This window comes from Mya arenaria, chromosome 4 (assembly GCF_026914265.1).
Source record: "Mya arenaria isolate MELC-2E11 chromosome 4, ASM2691426v1".
Lineage (NCBI taxonomy): Eukaryota > Metazoa > Mollusca > Bivalvia > Myida > Myidae > Mya > Mya arenaria.
Window position 1 is genome coordinate 67,042,658 of NC_069125.1, and position 22,853 is coordinate 67,065,510.

A 22,853-nucleotide genomic window follows, 5' to 3' on the forward strand; every position below is an offset into this window, starting at 1 on the left:
CAAAGGATACCTCTGAATTTAAAATCAGCTGTTGCTTTTACAATTCGCGACGACAACAAATAATTTGAGGGCTTCCAGGAGAGCAACATCGGGTTCTTATTATTGCTATTCTGATATATATCATTATTTATGTACATGTGCATTACTATTTAATAACCTTTGCCATTTTCACGATTCAATAGAATTTGAAAAAAGAGATGTTTGTCAAGCATTATGCACCCCTTGGTGCCATGTTGTCAGAAATATTTGGATAATTGAATAAAATATGCATGGACAAAATTGCCAGCTGTTTTGACCTGATGACCTCAAAATCAATCTACAGGTAATGCCTGACCATCATTGCAGGCATTGTCAAGTAACCACTTATACAAAAATTTTGCATTCAAAGTCATAATGACAACAATCTTTTAACCAGATGACCCTAAAATCAACAAGGGTTATCATACATAACATCAATGTCAATTTTAAGGACCATAGGACTATGCGATTTCTGGTTATCACTCTGACAAGCTTTTCGCATTAAAAGCCAGTGTGACCCGATGACCTCCAAATAATAGGGGTCATCTACAGGTCACAACCTTCATTTTAAGTTTCATGGTCATGTGCTTACGCATTGTAAAGTTATCATTCGGACAAGCTTTTCGCATTCCAGGCCACTGTGACCTTGATCTTTGACCTCAATAAGGGTCATCTACTGGTCAGGCCCAGTCCCCATTTTAAGTTTGAGGGTCATGTGTGCAAGCATTGTCAAGTTATCACTCTGACAAGCTTTTTGCATTCAATGCCATTGCGACCTTGACCTTTGTCCTGATGACCTCAAAATCAATAGGGGTCATCTACAGGTCCGGCCCAGTTTCCATGTCAAGTTTGAGGACCATTGGTATAGGCATTGGTGACTGATTACTCAGACAAGCTCCATTCAAGGTCACTGTGACCTTGACTTGATGACCTTAAAATCGAAAGGGTTCATCTACTTGTCACACCCTACCTCCAAGTTAACTAAGTTTGAGGACCATAGGTCAAGACATTGTCGTGGGTATCACTCGGATAAGCTTTTTGCATTCAAGGTCACAGTGACCTTGAAGTTTGAGCAAATGATATCAATATCAATATGGGTCATCTACTAGTCACTCCCAACCTCCAAGACAGGTTTGAGGTTCATAGGTCGAGGCATTGTCAAGTTAGAATTTGCACAAGCTTTTTTGCATAGGTCCAGGCATCATCGTGTTATCACTCAGACAAGCTTTGGTCTACCGACCTTCTGAAGGACATGTGTTTAGCAATATACCCACTCTTCTTTAAAGGAGAGCATAACAAATATGTTGGCTACCGCTTCAACATTTTTTCACTGCGTACTATCTATGGTATTAAAAAAATTTAACCCTGATTTTTCATGTATTTTTTTGCGTGCGTCTTATCTTAGCTAGCGTCCTATACACAGTATCGCACGGTAGTCATATGACCACCCAATGATCGTTCCTTTGAAATTTAATTGAAATTGGCTAAATGGATTAGGCTGTTTTGTGTAAAGCAATATTGATGTGGACGATAGATGAGCAAACAATACACAAAAATCCTTAAAGCTCACCCAAAGACACAAGATGAGCTGAAAAGCCTTTACCATTATGTTTATACACATGCATATCAAAGTTTGTTCAAAATATCTCAATAGTTCTACCATTATATTTTTTCATATTCTACCGGTACATAACTTTGAAAATACATAGAATGTGTACTCTATTACCAAGAAAAAATTGGTAGGAAAAAATGATAAAACTGAGTGGAAAACATATTGTGTATAAACAATCAATAATTAAAACCATTCACGCTCCAACCTACCAATCAATGGGAAGAAGATGCCATGCAGTTGGAATGAGTGATAAACTATGTTTAACATGTGCCAATTTCTTCGAGGTGTTTTTGCTGTTTTGTTAATTCTTAAATTTTCAATGTTTTTCTTTTATCTTAACTGTTCTGCACAAGGATGTTATCAGGTATCACAACAGTATAGTTCCCAGAGTGAGTGTGTGAACCAGTGTATGCCCCAGTCTCCAATATTACACTCCTGTTGATGGGATCCCTTTCACAGGGAATAGCAACCTCAGACAGTTCTGGAACAAAGGGCACAACAACAGTTTGAGCTTGTTTTGCAGGTTCCAGCAAGTGTACAGTGTCCAGGGGAACGGTCAGAACCTGTTCCAACTTGGACCCACTTGGCTTGCTATTGCTCACAGAGGAGTTAACAGACTGGACACAGCTGCTGTCAGTGTGAATAGATTCAAGCTGTGTTGCTTGCAGACAATAATTATTGTCTGTCTGGATTATGTAACTCTCAGTGTTTGTGTTCGTGTCCCCCACTAGACTGCTGCTTGCAGGATGGATGGTTTCACCAGGGTGCTCGACTGCAGGGAGGCTATCAACCTTGATCTCGGTTATCTTCCCCTGTTCCAGAACAATGTATGTCTTCACAACCTCAGAGAGGCAGCAGAGTTTTACTTCCAAAGTCTGACCTGAAATTATATATGAACGTGAGATGACACTAAATACTAAACAATTCTTGCATTTTTCTACTTAACAAGAACTGCAGAGCACCCTGCTGAAAAATTTGTGATAACATGCCTAGGATTTTGAATAAATTGACGAAACAACAGCAATAATTTGCATTTAAGGGAATATTAAACAGATGTATAACATTGCTTTTATGCCATTAACAACCATGATGAAAATTCAAACCAATGAGCGTTTGCTTTCTAGGGATTTCAACCATACAGGATCTAACCAAATGTCACAACTCAATGTATGAACAAAACCTTAAGGAATCTTATTTGAACATGCTGAAGATATGCATGTAATTATGATTTCTGGCCAGAGGTTGCTAAGAAACCGTGTGGCAGACAAAAAAATAGAAAATGGAGATCGATCAAATCAATAGCTGGTCTTCATGACCCCAACATTTGACCTACTAGCCCAATTTCAATAGGGGTCATCTACTGACCATGACCAATGCCTGTCAGCCATGCTTGCAAACCAAAAATCAAAGGGCTACTCCTATAGCGGGAGACCAACTTTAAGGTATGGTAATGAGTTATAATGCTAACGCCTCGAATGATATTAACTTTTTTCAGGTTTTCACCTTCTTTGGGATCTGATATTTATATAATATTATTATTAAACCTCACGTGACTTGGCCATGTAAGATTCTCATATACAAACATAAGCCAATCATCGTACTGTTACCTTTGCCAGGTGATTATGTTACCTTCGCATATTGGAATTTTCCAAAGATGAGTAGACCCTTATCAAACAGGTAATAGAAAAGCACTCAATTTTTGCAGACTAAAAATATATTTCTAGCTTAGGGCGCAAAAGGCACTTATACAATATGGATGAGTTTTTTAGAATTTAAATAAAAAAAATAATTTGTGATTGGTATTTTTTCTTCTTCTAAGCTAAGCTTTGACCTGGTGACCTATTTTTTGACCTGCTGTGATCCATATTCATATATCTTCAAGACAACACGCATACAAGTATTCTGACCAAATTTCATAATATTTAGATAAAAATTATTTAATTCATGACAGATTTTTTTCATTCTAAGATTTTACCTAGTGACCTAGTTTTTGACCAGAGGTAACCCATATTCATCAGTGTTCAAGACAACATACAGACAGATATTCGGATCAAGTTTTTTAACAATTTGATGAAATCTATTTAATTTTTGACAGATATTTTTTTCATGACCAAGTTTTTGACCTGAAGTAACGCATATTCATAATTAACCAAAACAAAATGCATACCAAATTTTATTACAATAGGATAAAAACTTTCGACTTTTAACAGATTTTTTTTTAAATCTAAGATTTAACATAGTCTGAGGTGACCCATATTTATAAGTGTTCAAGACAATATGCAGACAAGTTTTCTGACTAAGTTTCATAACAATTTGATAAATAGTATGAATTTATTAAGTCATTAATCGCCTGACCAACCGGTTTTCGCCATTCTATAACCCTTCATTTTTCCTTGAAAAATCTGGCTAAATATAGAAATTTAATTAAACTGGAAACAGTTTATCATATGACTTCATTAATACGCAAGAAAACATAATCACTTCAAAGGTAATACGATCTTCACTATTCCTTAATAAATCAAACACCACAAACGCAGACGTACCAGTGTAAACAATACTTGTTTACTATAATAAAATAATTGTTTACTATAATAACATAATGATCAGATCCCATGGAGGAAGTAATCATATAATATTAACCCTGGAAATGTTAATATCAACCTCAGATTACACCTTTCTCGAGTTAACTCAATAATTATGCAATCACCCTTCATGGGATCTGATATTAACATAATGTGCATGATTGCAGGTTGCATGCGGAACTTTAATAACGCTGCAATGGTGATGTTGACACACACAAAGATCACTGAAATAGCCCTTCTTGTTTTTCAAATGTAAGTTTTGTAAACACCATGTCATGCCCCATTCTATTTTTAAATAATAATTACCTTTTGGAAACTTAGAAGCTGTTTCTTGTAAACAAGCTTGTACAATATCTGGTGTGAAGAATTTCTCTGTCTCAACAAATGGGTCCCCCTGGAGTGACAACACCAGTGTCCCAAGGTAGAATCTTGCAAGATTGTCACTAAAATAATAGATCAAGAAATAAATTCAACTAATTTTGCCTGCAAATATGATATACTTAGTTCAAATTGATTTCTATTGATTAACTATTAATTGAACAAACAATTGTTATAAAAGCTAATTATTTTTTTATCTGTACACAAATCATATTCCATTTTTTTATCATTTAAGAAAAAAGAATTCAACATAATAATGCATTCAAATAAAAAAAATGTTTTCATCACCTATGTTGAGCCCCTTAAAAGTTAAATTAACATAAAAACCGCTGTAAACATGTAAGTTTTCAGCAGACATGATGGAAGCTATCTCTCAGAATATTTTAGTTGAACATATATCAAGATGATCCCATGCATTACCAGTCAGTTTTCCCCTGCTTGTCTATGGGCTGTACAGTGAAACTGTCCCCAGTGCACTCAGTGATCAGTTCCCCTGCCTCTGGCGTCTCCTCGATCACCTGCTCCTGTCCGCCACGTGCCAGCGACTCTACGTGCTCTGAAGCCTCGGCCAGCACAGACAGTGCGGTGTTGGACAGCGTTGGGTCCGCCTCCTCACCCTCTACCCTGTCAATCTGAATAATACCAAAGTCACTGACCTCTTCCCTGTTAATTGTCTGTGTTATGCCTATTATATCTAATTTCTGACATGGGTTTTTCACATGATTTCTCATATCATTTAGACTGTTAAATTTTGTGTCACATATCAAACACTTTAGTTCAGCAGAGGATTTTTTCACTTGTGGTTTATGGTACACACTTTGTCCCGGTTGAACGTTACTTGAATATGAAACCGTGTCAGGCTTAATGTACATCTGAACAACCTGAAAATAGAACCATTGACAAGTTAAATGAACCAGGTCACAGAATAACTGATATTTTTTTATATATTTTTCAAATTAAACTTTGAGATAATTGGTATGTTTTTGTGCATTATATACAGTTATTTTGCAGCACATTTTACCCACATACAAATAAAGCAATATAAAAACGTATCCAACACAAGAATCTTTTAAAAAAGGTTGTATCTATATAATCAATATGAGAAACATCATGACCTGCTATAGTGGTATACATAACAGCTTGACTTTTACCTTGGAGTTAGTGTTTTTCCTTTTATAACCCCTTATTGCATGACAGACTCTGCTGTGTTTCCATCTGGATATAGCATCTTCAAACATCTGCATGCAATGCCGACACCAGAAGAGTTTTGCGGATGGCACACTCAGTTTATGACATGGGTGGTACATCCACTTGGACATTGTGCTGACTCTTTCTAGACATTTCTGAAAACAAATGGCAAGATTTCTGTCTGATTTTGAAGCAAATATCCAGTACAGCTGTGTTGTTAGTTCTGTACCCTCTGTAACCAGATAAACAAGGAACAACAGGTATATATTATCCAACCACATTCTGAACTGTGAGAATCACCACATCCCACTCATGGGTAATACATGTCATCCAAGAACACTCTTCAAGAGATGTCAGAAAATGTAAGAGCAAATCCTTGACACAGTATTCTGGAATCGCCTTGAGCTTGTGCAATATCCACATGTGTCCTTGTGATGCTTTGGCAAGTTATACATGTGACCAAAGACTCACTAAAATCCATCAATTGGTTTAGGTGATATGAAGAAAGGGTTAACCTCCTGACATAGACTTGAGACCTTGGCTTTGAACCAATGCAGAATAAAATATACTCTGCAAATTCCTCCATTAATTCCAAGAGTACAACCATGTTATGCCCTATTTTTCATTTTTATTTCATTTATTAAATTAAATTGTTTGGACTAATACTCAATTTGACCAAGAAATGGTCTTATTTAGGACTTAAGGTATCATTTCTTGGGTAGAATGTATGTGCTAATGGTTCATAGGAAGTATTGCAAAGGGAAGTAAACAATGTAAAACAATGGGTTAATTTCGCTATGCTCCAGTACCATGCTAAACACTTTAATCGATTCACACTTTACTTGACTTGCTTTCGCAATTGTGATTAATAGGAAGATAAATACAATGCATCTTTATCTGCAAAATCCAATATATAATGGTTAATTATTTTCAATGCATTTTTACGCAATCAAGCACCTTATCTGGAACTTACATTGGTTCTGCATTTGGTCTTGATCTTAGAATTCAAATTTGGATTCGCCTACTCACAAAGCCTTCCAGTCAAATCTCCCCCTTACTAAATTAAACCCTAATTGAAATGATAACCTTTGTGGCCCCTTACCAAATCGGACCCATCTTGTAGACATTTTGGCCCCTAATTACCGTATTATATCATGTATAGGACGCTAGCATAGATAGGACGCAGGCAAAAAAATAGTTGAGAAAACGGGTAAAAAACCTTAATATATAAGATAGGACGCAGCGGAAAAATGTCAAAATCGGAGCCGAAAAATTGAGGTTGGTCAAGTATTTATAACATATATATTGAAGTAAAAAACAAACAAAAAGTTGTATATGAGGCATATTTTGATAACTGTCTTGTGTATTTCGATAATTATCGTCGTATTTTGGTAATTTAGCGTACACAACAATGATATATGTCTTGACATTTTGAGAACATTTACGCATATTATAAGACTTATACAAATGCCGTAATAGTCCCGACTGACAGTCAACCGTTGCAACCGTTGCAATAGTCTCGACATGCCTTCTGAATGACAGTCAACAGTTGCAACCGTTGCAATCGCAACACAACTGATGATTGTTTTGATAAGGCTTGTCGCTGTGCGGATTAAAGCATGTCGGCATAATTAAGTGTCGGTAATTAGCCTTGCCAGCGGAAGGCACATCGGGTAAAGTGCGAACAAACAACCATAAGGTATTACCATCACAATAGTTTGTTCTATTGATGTTTTTCTAATGACAGACAGCGGGTGTTTTTCACACCTTCGCACATTTTAAAAGATTTGATAGTGACAATAATGCTACTTTGCGTTATGCACATTCCTTTATCAATTTTTTAAAACAGTTACATACAAAATGTTTTGTAAAATATCGAAACATTAAAATCATAAACAACGATTAATTGATATTTACCTCCTTTCCCGATTTCCGTTACCGTTATAACTCAATCCAGTTAAAGTGCTGACTCACATCGAGATTTTGTGAGTAGCGTCCCTTTTATAAAAAAGTAAACACTCGTGTTTTTTTCAATTTATTTCTCAATAAATCATTTTAAAGTAAATATTCAATATATTTCTGCGTGTGTTCACTTGCGTGATTTTACCTATGTCAGTTGTTCTTTTCGGTGACGCAGTACAGATACTTACTATTACCGCGTTCTTCCCCGGTCCGATATTTTCGACCTGAAATGGACTTGGAAAAAAACAGATGAAATTCTAATAGCATAGAAAGGACGCAGGCAATTTTTAAGACGAGAATTGGGGGTAAAAAAGTGCGTCCTATGCATGATATAATACGGTACATAGATATTTTGGCCCTTATTTTTTTTTAATATTACATGATATAAAGTATAACAAGAGCTGTCACATAGACAGCGCCCTCGACTATTCCGCCGCTTTTCAGTGTAAGGATTGAAAAGTTTAAGCGAAACATGGATCACTGTAAACTTAGATTAGATTTCAATGCAATACATGATGTATTTGCCGAGATATTAACATAAATGTTGTTACATGCCAAATTTTAACCAGAATTTTTAAGTCCAATAATAAAGGGTCATTATTTGCAAAATACAATTATCTAACTTGGTCATTCAAGTAGGTTGTGTGGTTGAGTATCATTGTATAAAGTCTCAATGCAATACATGAAGCAGTTGCTGATATATTAGCCTATGTGTGCATACATGCAAAACCTTAACCAGAATTTCTAAGTCGCATAATAAAGGGGCAAAATTATATAATATGCAAGATGGAGTTATCTTTCCTGATTTATTAAGAAGGTTGAATGGTTGGGAGCTTGTGTATAAAGTTTCAATGCAATACATGATGTATTCGAATTTCTATGTCGAATAAAAAAGGGCCATAATTTGAATTTAATGCAAACTAGAGTTATCTTACATGGTTATTTAAGTAGATTGGATAGTTGAGTACCATTGTATAAAGTCTCAGTGCAATACATCAAGTAGTTGCTGAGATATTAACCTATGTGTGCTTAAACGCAAAACCTAAACCAGAATTTCCAAGTCAAATAATAAAGGCCCATAATTTCATTATATTCAAAAAAGTGTTATCTAACTTCATTAATTTAGTAGGTTAGATAGTTGGGAATACATATCTAAAGTTTCAATGCAATACATGATGTTTTGCTGATATATTGACTAAAATGTGGTTAAAACCAAAACCTTAACCAGAATCTTATGTCGCATAATAAAGGGCATTTATTTTGCAATAAATGCAAACTAGAGTTATCTAACTTGGTTGATTAAGTAAGTTGGATGGTTGAGTACCATTGTATAAAGTCTCAATGCAATACATCAAGTAGTTGCTGAGATATTAACCTATGTGTGCTTACATGCAAAACTTTAACCAGAATTTCTAAGTCAAATAATACAAGGCAATTATTTGCAATAAAAGCAAACTAGAGTTATCTAACTTGGTTAATTTAGTAGGTTGGATGGTTGAGTACCATTATATAAAGTCTTAATGCAATATATCAAGTAGTTGCTAAGATATTAACCTATGTGTGCTTACATGCAAAACCTTAACCAGAATTTCTAAGTCAAATAATAAAGCCCCATTATTTGCAATAAATTCAAATATAAGTGTTATCTAACTTCATTAATTTAATAGGTTAGATAGTTGGGAATACATATCTTAAGTTTCAATGCAATACATGATGACTTTTTGTATTTAATGAGATAATGACTTAAAGGTGCTTACATGCAAAACCTTAACCAAGGTGTGACGCTGCCACGACGCCTGCGCCGACACTTGGGTGAGTAGTATAGCTCTCCTTATTCTTCGAATAGTCGAACTAAAATTGTATTTTGTTAAATCGGTTAAAGATCAATGAAAACTTCTATTTTAATAAGTAGTGGCCAATCCATGGTTTAGTTGCAACACACTTGTCTGTCCATGGTATTATCAAAATATGATTTAAATATCCATATTAAAGGGGCTCTCACACATTTTTTTAAATAATACATTTCAATAAAACTCATCATGTATGTTTGCATATGTCTTTGTTTTGGATTTTTGCATAAGTGCCAAATTGCATGCAGAAATATGAAGAAATGAAACGATTTGAAAAGGACAATATAAACAAGAGGCCCAAAAGGGCCTATGCTCTACTGGCATGGATCTTGTGGTCATTTTCAATCCAGAGCATGTACGTTTGAGTAATAGGCAACACATATATAGTTCATAATTTCAAGACCCATAATCCAGGCATGCATGGGCAAATCTGGCTGGTTTTCAAAAGGAACTGAGTTCTAATGGATATCTAAATACTGTACAAGTTTCATCGAGATACAATCAAAACAGAAGACTGTATCATGTTCACAAGCAATTGTTTACAAACAAACTGATTTTTTAATACTTTCTAGGCCCATAATCTAGACATGCATGGCCAGATCTGGCTGGTTTTCGAAAGGAACCGAGCACTAATGGATATCTAAATACTGTACAAGTTTCATCGAGATACAATCAAAACTATAGACTGTATCGTGTTCACAAGCTAGTGTTTACACAATAGCATTTTTTTATACTATCAAGGGCCATAATCTAGGCATGCATGGGTGGATCTGGCTGGTTTTCGAAAGGAACCAAGCTCTAATGGATATCTAAATACTGTACAAGTTTCATCGAGATAATATCAAAACTGAAGACTGTATCGTGTTCACAAGCAATTGTTTACAGACGCACGGATGCACATACTACGTACACATTACCATCGCATAAGCTCTTCTGGCCTTTGGCCAGTAAAGCTAAAAATGACTTATCATAGTACATAAGCATATGGTAGTAAAATTTCATACCGATGTCTAGCTTATTTGATGTTGTTAAGATGTTCAACTGTGGTGAACTGTTTTATGAAAATATTTGCCAAAAATGTTAAACAGTTTTTGCATATGCCTTGATGCTATTGATCCAAATATTGTCATTAGTATGTTTGCCATGGTAGCCAATAAAAAATTCAAGTTTGACTGGTGTTCATAAATTAAAAAATGTGAACTGCTTTATAAAAACTTTATTGGTGATTATTTTCACTTTATACTCAAATGTTGCCATTTTGGCCAATTCATAAAAATAAGTATTTTGTGATAAACTAAGTAATGAACACTTCTCCATCTGTACTTATTTGTTTGACTGTATATACACTGTGTTCAGTAAGGTGTTAAATTAATCAAATGTAACACTGACTCATGTTTACAAAAGTCAAATATACGTGCCTCCAAATATATTTCACATGTTCTCAGGCTCCTTTTATCATGTATTTGTGACATGAGTGTGGATGAATAAACTTATAAATGTGTTAAGTGTCAGGAATTTCAACGCCTGACCTCTTTGTTTGGAATGTGACAATTAACCAAAGATAAGACTGTTTATAAGACTGTTTGCCATGAACAATTCCTTAATCTATATAATGAGTAATAGGGTGGGTACTTAAAAGATATGATATATATACACTATCATTTTTTTATTAATTCAAATCCATTTAAAGGTAAATCCAGAGAAGATTACTTCAAGGCCAGTAAAGAGATCACTACAGTGCAGTTCTGCTACAAGACATGCAGTGCTACTGGTATGAGTGAAGGGTTGGCCCGTCTTGATGTATTGCATTCCATGACTGTTGAAGTACATCATAACAATTTAAAAGTAATAACATTCTTCTTAATATATTATACATCTATTTTCAGTGACAACATTCGCTAAAGAATAAAAAAATTAACGCCACTTTCAATTATTATAAATAATGTATTCACATGTTCAAGTTTTCATTGTACAGTGGAAACTCACTAAACCGGACCTACTAAACCGGACAAGGTCCGGACTGGGCAAAATTTACGGTTTAGTGAGGATTCCAGTTTAGTGAGGATATGATGTACGGAGTAAGTTTACTCAAAATACTAACTGAGTTATCCTTTTAAGGGAAGTTGATTTATTGATTAAGTATGTTTGATAGTTTAATTAACGCACCGCTCTAATTTGATTCAATCTTAGAAGTCTTTAGATAAAACAACCCTCCAAAATGATCACTTAATAAGCATTCCTCTTTATTTTCAGCAACAAACAAATTAATGTTGCAATCAATTTTCTTTTCACAAGTTTGATTATCGTTTGATTATCGCGTGGCGGAATCATTATTATCGATTATCGAGTGAACACAACATCACAGGTGCAATATTTAATAACGCACCGGCTGTCAAAACAAAGTGACACGCGATTCATGAATTCCTAATACACAAAAACATTTTGACATGTTTGGACAAATATACGTCCGGTTTTGTGAAGTAAAATTACGTTGACAACGAACAAATTTTCTCGGTTTTTCCGGTATCTGGAATTCCGAGGTTCCGGTTTTGTAGGGATTATTTTACATTGAAAATAGAAGGGGGAAATCGGAACTCTGAAAAAAGTCCGGTATCCCGAGGTTTCTGGTTTTGTGGAGATCCGGTTTAGTGAGTTTCCACTGTATTATCATCATGTAATTTCAGGCTGGCATCAACAGTTTTTCTGTGGTCCATTCAACTCTTTCAGTGTTACCTCTTTTAAGGCCTGCTTTCAAGTGAATTGTAAAACTTACATACTGACTTGTATTGGAGGCAGTTTTTGGCTGTCAGCAGTCTGAAAGGTACGCTGACATGGAAGCCATAATCATGGAAGAGTGGGATTGTATGACACAAACAAAGTCACATGTGAGCAATTTCTCAAGAATTGGGAAGCCATCTACAGCGGCAGATAGGTGTTTATAAAAAGTTGGGACAGTTGAGACAATGAACTTGTTGTATTTTAAATCGATATGATCATTATTTGTGTTGGAAATATGTAAATTTTATCACAGTCAAACCTGTGTTAAGTGGCCACCTTGGGGAAAAGGCCAAAGTGGCTGCTTAAGACAGGTCACTTAATCCAGGTTTGAATTTTCCGCCACTTAAGCTTCGTTTAAACAGAGGTCGGTAATATTTCTTAACAACTACCTCAAACCACCATCAGTATCATCAGCATGGACCTATAAACCATGGATTGGCAACTCTCATCTGTGTTAATGCGATTATCTCAAACTCACGCGTGCAGCCGGATTTCATTCGGAGATCTTACCGTGTGGTCATTTTCGAGACGTCCGACATCGGCCAAATATAAAAAGGTAGGAAAACATTAATTAAAATTGACTCAAATGCGCAGTACTTTCATTTGAGTTGATAATAGTCCAACTGAATCTGATTAAAATCACAGTTATTAATTATAATTAAATCTATAACGAACAAGGCATTATTAGCAGAGTTGGCGGAAATAACATAAGATCGCTGTTCATCACCTATCGGAGATTCGGCGGAATTTTCCGATATTTGCCGAGCGCGCACTAAGGATTGTGGGTAAATTATTATTTCTTAACCTTTTGACCGATATGGGGCAGTTGCCAGTCCATGGTTTATAGGTCCGTGTCATCAGTACCATTAAAATTAAAGAAGTTTAAATACAAATGGAGATGAAATAATTTGATATCTACATTGCAAAATTATAAATAAAATGCAGTAGATACATGTTTATACAGCATAAACAAAAACACACATTATAAATCAGTCCAAACAACTACATTAACAAGTTCACTTTTTAAAGTAATCTGTCTTTTTGGTTTGCTAAACTCCAGTTTGTAATCTAAAGAGCATTTATAAACAAATCCTGTGCTGACATTATCATGTCATTCTGTTAGCATTACAGAGCAAATGTTTTAATACTTGTGTCCGTCCGCAGTTAAATTGCCTGGCAACACACTTGACGCATTCTTTATAGTCAAACACTTATGATTTGTCTTACTGCCAGCCTTCATCAAAATTAAAAAGAATATCATGCACAATGCAATGTAAATATTTGTTTGTAAAACAAACATTAATCCATGCACTTCAAAAATTAATTTGAAATGAATACAAATCGTAACTCGTTTTATACCTTAAGTATCAATGCACACTGTCAATTCATAATAATCAATGTCCTTTGTTGATATTTGATCATTTACCTTGTAATTAAATTATGATTCAAGTATATTATTTATTGTGTAATTTCTGATTAAAACATTTGCAAACTTGTTCTCAACCGCTTTAGGTGTGATAGTTCAAAACAGGCATTATATGACCTGCACTGGTTACCCATAAAGGCAAGAATTAATTTTAAGATCCTCACTTATATGTATAACTGTTCCATTGGAAATGCTCCTCAATACCTTATTGAACTTTTGTCTAAAAAAATTCAAAACGCACACTACGATCCTCGGAATTATCAATAGGATGCTATGTTGTGCCTTTAAATAAGAAAAAGACCTTCAGTGACAGAAGTTTTAGAACTATTGGCCCTAAGCTTTGGAATGAACTGCCTCTGAGCCTTAGACAAATTGATTCAGTAAACATATTCGAGAAACATTTGAAAACCCATCTTTTCAGAGACTATTATGCATTGTTTTAAAATGTATACCCATGAACTATTTATACGATGGTGAACACCCATCATGTTGTAAATAATTTATATACTATTCATTGAACTATGTATGTTGTTTACTGTGTGCTAATATTCGTGATTTTTTTTTCCATTGATTACTGGTTATTTAATTCTTGTGTCTGTATTGCTGTATTGCTTTTATTATCTTATAAATCATTATTGTACAACGCCATTGAATATGTATTTATATGTAGAAATAGGCGTTTAAGCAAATAAACAAGTTTCAAGTTTCAAGTTTCAATGTGTTACAAACATGATTTCTTGATGTGTCAACATGCATGGCAATTGTGTGATGTAATATATGTTTCAAGTTGATGACAGAAATATCCGAGGCTGTCAATACTTTTCTGTAAACTTCAGAGACACTTTATAGTAACAAATATCAAGTTAATGTTTACATTGTTTCCATCATTGTTTTTGTCTGAACATTTAAGAAATAAGAAATTCTACCGCTTTTGAACACAAACTACCGCTTTTGAGACCTAAATCTACCTCTCTGTCATTGCCAAAGGTTCACATGTCTGAAGTCACTCAAAAACACTGACACTTGACAAGTTTCAACCATGACGTATTTTATGCGTATTTTTTTGAAAATCTAAAAATAGTAACAAATATCAAGTTTATGTTTACATTGTTTCCGTCATTGTTTTTGTCTTTTCAGAAGAGCTGCTAAAAAATCAAATCGGACTGCCAAAACAGGTCGGAGTGTAAGTGCAGATGACTGCAGAACTTTATATGTCAAATTTCCCGCCAAAATGTCTTAAAATTTTCCTACACTGTAGATAATTAATTACACCTTGGTAATGTTGTTTTCTTTGAAGTTTTGAGTTTTAAAATGTCTTTGATATTTACAAAAATGCTGATTAGTAGGATGCCAATTAACAAAGAATGCTGATTAGTGGTCTTTTGTACCGTACCGGTAACTTAGCAACGATCTCGGCCAAAGTGTGAAGTGATTTGACAAGTTGCTTATTGCACCATGTTCTTTAAAGTGACAGATAAATTTGGTATTTTAGCATGGTTGATTTAATTTTTAGGTTTTTAAAATAAAATTTAAGGCCAATTTGATAAAATTTTGGGATTTTTTAGAAGAGCTTTTAATAACTGTAGATTTCGACGGGAAAGCGGTAGGGCGTTAGAAGGGTCTCAAAAGCGGTATATTTTACCTACCGCCGGTAGAGTTCACATGTATGCTTCAGTATGCAATTAAAGCTGTGTTTCAGAAAGTTTAATTAGTGGAAGTGTCAGTGACAATGGATGAGTCACCACTAATTAGTGTTTATATGGCTTCATGGGGTCAAGAATTAGTGACTGCAGCCATGTTTGACATCTTGTGGCATAATGCACATACTTTGTAGGGAATTTGGAGTGGCCAGATTATGCTGGTGGCCTTTTAAAGCAGGTGACTGTTCAACCGGGGTTGACTATATGTATTTTCATTATAATTATGTGAATTTGTTGTAAAATAAAAATAAATTAACTTGTTTTTACCTTTTTTATTCTGATATTTAATAAATACTTTCATGAATATATATTTTTGAGTCCATTACAAATCTCAGTTTAACTTCTATTGAGATAAAATTATAAGGGGTAGAAATGACTCATGTTGAAAATCAGTAAGGGTCCGAGAAGTTTAGAGTCAACATTTTATGCGGCTTAAATGTCTCTGGGGCAGATTTGTCTCGCTTCCCTCACAAAAATGCAACTGAAATCTGAATGTGGCAAGTGCTGTTCACATAATTCTGCAAGTGAAATGTTCAGCTTTATCCATTGTACCATGTTTGAGAGGGGCTACCGGTATCTATTTTTTGTTTAAACATTAACTGATTCTTTGATTCATTGATCAGTAAAACTGGCAGTGGCATGATATGTTTAACTTTCGTTATATGGACATATCTTATACAGATTTCGATAAGCTATTACGCAAAAATTGCCATCAAAACCAATAAGGATATAATTCAGTAGAACTTATCTACAACATAGATAGAAAAAAGACGGAAAACTGTAGACCTCTCGCAAACAAAATACAAGTGACAGCTGAATTGTTTTTGGGAGTAACTTCCCCTGACAAGGAAGTTTAAAACATACGTAAATGAACTAAATGCAAGCATTGTACCTAATCTGGCCATTGACATTAAACCACTGGGAATGTCCTTTTTCATTCCGCTTCATCGGACCCGAAAAATGTGTCCAGCAGGTACGATATTTATTGAAATCTATTGCAATTTTGTTTGTTTCTAATGCGGACGGAAGTAGTTTAGGTGGCGCTTTAATCGATTAAATATTATGAAATGCGGATTCACGTGCGTGACTTCTAATACCGGTATCCAAGATATAAGCGGCAACAAGTAAAGAACACAAAGTACATGGCTGAGCCACGGACCTATTAACCATCATAGCTGAAAGTTCAACATTTTAAAAAAAGAGCTAAAATCTAGATATTTTATAACAGAATAGAACATTTATTGTTAACTTGAACATGTACAATTCATCGTTATTACAATAACATCAACCATGACATGGCAAGGCAATAATTGTTAAATGCGAGAGTGCATATCTAGTACACATATAAATATATCAATGGTTTTAACATGTTAAAAGCAATAAAGTTTAGCATTATTTATACTGGTTCATGTGCATTGAAAGATATTGCTATTTGGGACTGCAGACGGGGTGGATCATGGTGCTGCAATCAGCTACGGATAGTTCCGTGGTTATGTACAGATATAATTGTTTATGCTGTGGCTGGCGGGAGAAGAAACCAAGCAATTAATCATAAGTCAGTCTGAGCATGTTGTCGTCGGTTGATTTGATCACTGATAACACTGATTTAATCTATATCAACGTGCGTTTAATGATTTACAACTGCATGTGCTCTCTCTTTGTATAAACCGTGATTTTTTTTTTAAAAATTATACACCGATATTAAGCTAAAGAACACAGTTTTCATTTGATATAAAATTAGCTCAAAACAGAAAAAAATATCTAATAATTGGTCACAGGATGTGGAAACTTAAAATTCCCGTGTTCATTTTTGACATCCATTTCAAAATATGTTTTCACAATGATCGATTGAACAAGACACAAGCATCACACTACAAGATTCAAGATTCAACTTATTTATTATGTAACTTGAACACAAAGTGTTCCTCATTACATGTTAGATATGATACATTCAATTAAACATATATACAACGATAACATGCTAGGTTTGAAATCTTAGACATGAAAAAACTAATAATCAATATTTTCATCATAAAACTTTGCAGTAGATACTTTCACATTACACTAACATTTCACTAACACCTCGCACTGAGGATGGACTAACAACTAATTAATCAATATTCAGTTTCAGTTTATTGGCAATATCAGCAAATACATGCTTTTGGCCAAAATTAACATCAAATATCACATAGATGGCCACAAAAAAAAAGAAATGAGAAATAAGTTATCAACATACAAACATATAAGTATTTGCTAACTATAATTTTAGGCTACACATGGTTACTCACACATGCTCACAATCACACATATAAGATACATACATATAATAAAACAATCAAAAATGCTACTGTATGTAACATCTAAACAAATCAAGAGACACCGGCAGCAAGTACATCGTTTCGTTTGGACATGGCAAAAAAAAAAAAAATTTCGCTAGGTTCCTGATAGTCCTTGAATTATTACTAGATAAGGTAAATGCAAATTTTTCCATAGTGTTAAACGATCTGTTTATGTTATATTTGTTTCTAAGGTCCATATATAAAGGACAAATACATAAAAAGTGATATTCTGATTCAACCATATTGATAATACATAGTTTACATTTTCTATCTTCTCTAATAATGTTATTGTGTCTTCCAGTTTCAATCTCTAAGGAATGGGCACTCAGTCTGAATCTGGATAAAGCAATTCGATGATTTTCTTTGTCGATGATATCGATATATTTTTCAAATTTAAATTCTTTTTTAAACTTAACATAATATTCTAATTTGCTCTGTGAATTCACAATACCGAACCATGTTTGAACATACTGATCACGAAGCCTTTGTTTGAGCAATGGGAAATAATTTCTTTCGTAGTTAAAATTTAAGAAAATATAATTAAACCCAAGTTCATTAAGTAGATGTTCAACAGCTTTAACCCAACTTAGTTTAGTATTCATATTTACGAAAACAATGTCTCTAACATTCGTATCATACACAGATCTTATAATAGAGTTTGGGGAATTCATAACCTTACACCAGAATTTAAGAGCTCTCTCTTTACATAAAACAGATAGTGGGAAACGTCCAAGCTCACCCAGAACAGCCGCGTTAGAGGTCTGTTGTCGGACACCCAAAATGTGTTTACAGAACTTAAGATGTAGCTTGTCAACCTCAGTAAAACTATAGATTCCCCAGACTTCACAACCATACGTGATAATAGGCACAACTAAAGAATCAAATAGTAGTAATTTCGTCTTAACATCTAGCTTCACTCTGCTAAATATAGATAAAAGATTATTATATGCATTTAAGGCTTGTTCATTAAGCATTTTAACAGCATCATTGAAAGTACCATTGTAGTTAAATTTAATACCCAGATATGTAAAACGGTCAACTATTTCTATGTTCTGGCTGTTTAATGACCATACAAAATTAGTTCTTGTCTTTTTCTTTTGAAAAATGCATACCTTTGTTTTATGAACATTAATTTTTAATCCCCATTTACGTGAATAATTGTTTATACAATTAAGTTGTAATTGGAGGCTACGAGGATCGGTAGTAAATAAAGCAATATCGTCAGCAAATAATAACATATATAATGACAACCTATCAATATCGTTACGAGTGAGGTTGTCTAAATCTAAACTCTCTCGAATATCGTTGATAAAAAGAATAAATAACAGTGGGGAAAGGGGCTCTCCTTGTTTCACCCCTAAGTAAACATCAAAGAAAGTTGAATATGACATGTTTTCAATATCTTTCACACAAGATTTCACATTTCGGTATATTGATTTTAGGATATTTAACATTTTGCTGCTTATACCAGATTGGACTAATTTTATCCACAGAGCATCGTGAATGACAGTGTCAAATGCCTTTTCGTAGTCAATAAAGGCACAATATAGTCTCATTTTGTTTGCTAATACATTTTGTATAACAGCATGTAGAATAAAAATACAATCAACGGTACTACGATTGTCTCTAAATCCAAATTGAGCATCATCAAATTTATTTTCACTTTCGCACCACTTATTTATACGATTGCGTAACGTTAAAGAGAATATTTTAGCTATAATATTTACAAGTGTTATGCCACGATAGTTAGAGGGATTATTTTTATCACCTTTTTTATAAATAGGAACAATAACACCTTTAGTCCATGCATCGGGGTATACCCCTCTATCAAAAATATAGTTAAAAATATGGGCAAGATATGGCGATATAAAATCTTTGGAGTCAATAAAAAAATCTGCAACGTTTCCAGATAGATCAGAGCTTTTGTGCCTTGACATGGATGAAATTGTTTTAACTATTTCATCAACAGTAATCGTACCATCAAGACAATCAATATTTACATTATTATCGTTACCATTGTTAGTATAGTCTCTAAAGTTATTATCATTGGGCAAAAAAGACATATTTTTGAAATGATTTACAAAATCGTTTACATCAACGTTGTTAACATTTGGATTCTTTTGTTTGTATTTCTTAATATACTTCCAAAACTTGCGAGAGTTCGACTTACTAAGGGACCGTAAAGCGTTCCTTTCTTTTCTATAGTACGTACTTTTAGCTTTACCTTTAGCGCGGCAATATTCATTTCTAGACTGTAAAAATAATAGGCGATTTGCTTTATTTTGATTTGTAGACAGTAATCTCTTACAACGATAAAAATTATCTTTAGCTGTTTTACAGTCATTATTAAACCAGCTAGATTTCTTTCTGGGTGGTGCTTTTCTCTTTACTGTAAAGGTCTTACCATGTATTTGATGAGAAATGTCATAAATAGCATCTGACAATTTATCTATGCATGAGTTTAAATCTATTTCGTTATTTAATAATGAGTGGACAATGCTATCGAAACAATCCGTATTTACAATTAATTTCTCATTCAAATCAGTTTGCTTGTTTTCACCCCAGATTAATCTGTCAACAGTTTCAAGCTCCTTTGGACACACTATTTTATTGAAAGACAAGTTGAATTCAACCGGGCAATGATCCGAAAAATCAGATAGATCATGTACCAGCATATTGTCAAATAATGAAAATAACTCGTAATCAGCTAATACATAGTCTACAACGCTAGCACCAACTCTGTTTCTACACATATTATAACAGGTGAATAAACCTGGCTCAATACGGCCATTTAAAATACAGACACTACATTCTTTACATAATGTCAACAATTTATTACCGAATGAATTAGACCTATTGTCGCATGTATTACGTAGCGGTAAAGTGTTAACGTCAAAATCATCTAAAGGTAAATTGACAAATCGCTGTAGATCATTATTGTCCACAAGATCTGATCTTTGACCAACACGTGCATTGAGATCCCCGGTCACAATGACGTCACCAACCTGCTTAAATCTTCTGATAAGATTAGAAATATAATAAAAAAAGTCAAATTCAAATAAACGTGAGTTTCTGATTTTATACACACCCGATTCCTCAGGCGGAATATAGCAATGGATAAAATATAAATCATTTTCAGTACCAGTAAAAGATTGTTTCAACTTAATGCAAATACAACCTAGTTCATTCGAATCAACTAGTTCAATGTGACCCGAAAACTTTTTGTTGTAATATATTACAAGACCACCACTCGAACGCTTAGCTTTCTTATTAAATTTTGGTCTCGGACATGAGAAGTTTTCAAAATTTTCTAAGTCAATATTAACGTATCTTGAATATTTATATCATAATTGTCATGACGAAAGCTAGATTTTTTAAAGAAATATTATGGTATGCAAAAAACCTAAAATGCAAACCTTTCATAAAGACCAAGAAACCAATGTTATGATGACGTTAACGAGAGTTGTCATCTCTTGACAGGAATTCGTGTATTTCTCTTGTTACAGTGTTATTTATCATTGCGTTTCTTGTGCGTTTTTTTATATGTGCAACAGATTTTGATATGTTGTTTAGTCTTCTACGATCAAGAAGTGTACTTGTTCCAAGTGCTCTCTTCATTTTGTATTTCTTGATAATCTCGCCTGACACGACTCTCATCACTACATTTTGGTTGTTGGCTTTCTTTGCCTCCTTGATTTCTTCGCTCAAACACTCAGCAAATAATATCTTTTTTCGGATATCTGGAACATGTTTGGGTTCTAATCCAGCATCTTTCAAAAGCTTGTCGGATTTACTTCTTGGTGTTAATGGCGCCTTTTTCTGTTTGCTTTCTAATCGATTCAACCGTTTGCGCACAGTATTGAGCTTTCTCTTCAATGATTCATTTTCGTCTTGTAGTGTCTCATTTTTTCGATACTGCTTGGCCAGCGCTCTAGACACTCTTTTTCGCCCGCGTGACTGTCTACTTGATTCTTTTGGCATCCCAAAATTCATCTTGACTGTTAAAGACTGTTCATTTGCTGTACTGACAGTACTGCTTGAAACACCATTTTCATCTTCAAGTGAATCAATATTCTGACTGCTTTCTCCAACCTCCTGTGTGTTTTCCGCGTGGGCAATTATCTTACGTTTCTTTCTGTACGTTTCACAATGCTTCCTGTTTAATTGTCTTTTATGAGCCTGCTTCTCTTCGCTCAACTCTAATATTGGTACAAAATATCCCTTAACTCGTTGGTTTTCTCGCTTAAACCACTCTTTGCCCAATTCAGCCTTTTTTCTTGCTCGATATTCCTTCATTCTTTGGGCCTTTGACTTCGCCATTCTACAATAGAAATATTTTTTTTAGTTGTCATTTGTGAACATTTTTGTTATAAATGCACAAGCTTATAACAATATAATGGTGTATCATTGCTATACTATTATTCTTTACCCCTTGGAATAAAAGATAACGACCAAAAACTCTTTTTTAAACCAACAATGCCCAGTAGAAACATGAATTTAAAATATGACCAGTTACAGGACGAAACGACCATTTACGGGACACAACTTAACCAGCATTCATTTCATACAGTTCATAATTTTTTAAGTTTTTTTACTTAGTAAAAAATATTTAGAGTTTAATTTGAAAATTGTCTTATAAATTCCATAATTAAAAATAAAAAATAAAAACAGGATACAAAGAAAGACACTTACCCTTCGCTTTTTTGTTATTGTGAAAATCCACTTCCAGAAAATGGCGGATCCAAAGTTATGACATCATGCACAACTCATACATGACGTCATTACACAAAAAAACCCAAACAGAATGTTTTAAGCCGAAAGAAACAATTCAGAACCAACATAATTGTTTTACTTGACTCGTAACTGGTGGCTCGTAAATGGTTTTGAAATAACATTTAATTGCTTTAGTGGCAAATTATATAACCTAAAGATGATAAAAGTAGTATTTTTATTTAAAAACAACCCCTATTAAGTGCTATCAGTGATATGCGTTCTTGTCCAACACTAGCAAGTGTACTTG

General features: G+C 34.1%; 2 protein-coding genes across 2 annotated transcripts in view; both read right to left on the minus strand.

Moving 5' to 3' along the window:
* Positions 1–1,968, minus strand: part of LOC128230171 (uncharacterized) — a 16,691-nt gene extending 14,723 nt beyond the window's left edge. The window contains exon 1 of the mRNA XM_052942225.1: positions 1,840–1,968. The gene's annotated coding sequence lies outside the window, so the exon portion shown is untranslated. The remainder of the gene's footprint in view (positions 1–1,839) is intronic.
* On the minus strand, positions 1,393–16,531 carry LOC128230172 (uncharacterized). The gene is made up of 5 exons (XM_052942226.1): positions 16,387–16,531; positions 5,742–5,933; positions 5,011–5,471; positions 4,519–4,655; positions 1,393–2,510 (listed from the first exon to the last, which is right to left on the minus strand). Exons 2-5 carry the CDS (start codon positions 5,907–5,909, stop codon positions 1,966–1,968), a joined length of 1,311 nt encoding a protein of 436 aa, XP_052798186.1. The 5' UTR covers positions 5,910–5,933; positions 16,387–16,531; the 3' UTR covers positions 1,393–1,965.
* Positions 16,532–22,853: the final 6,322 nt, after the last annotated feature.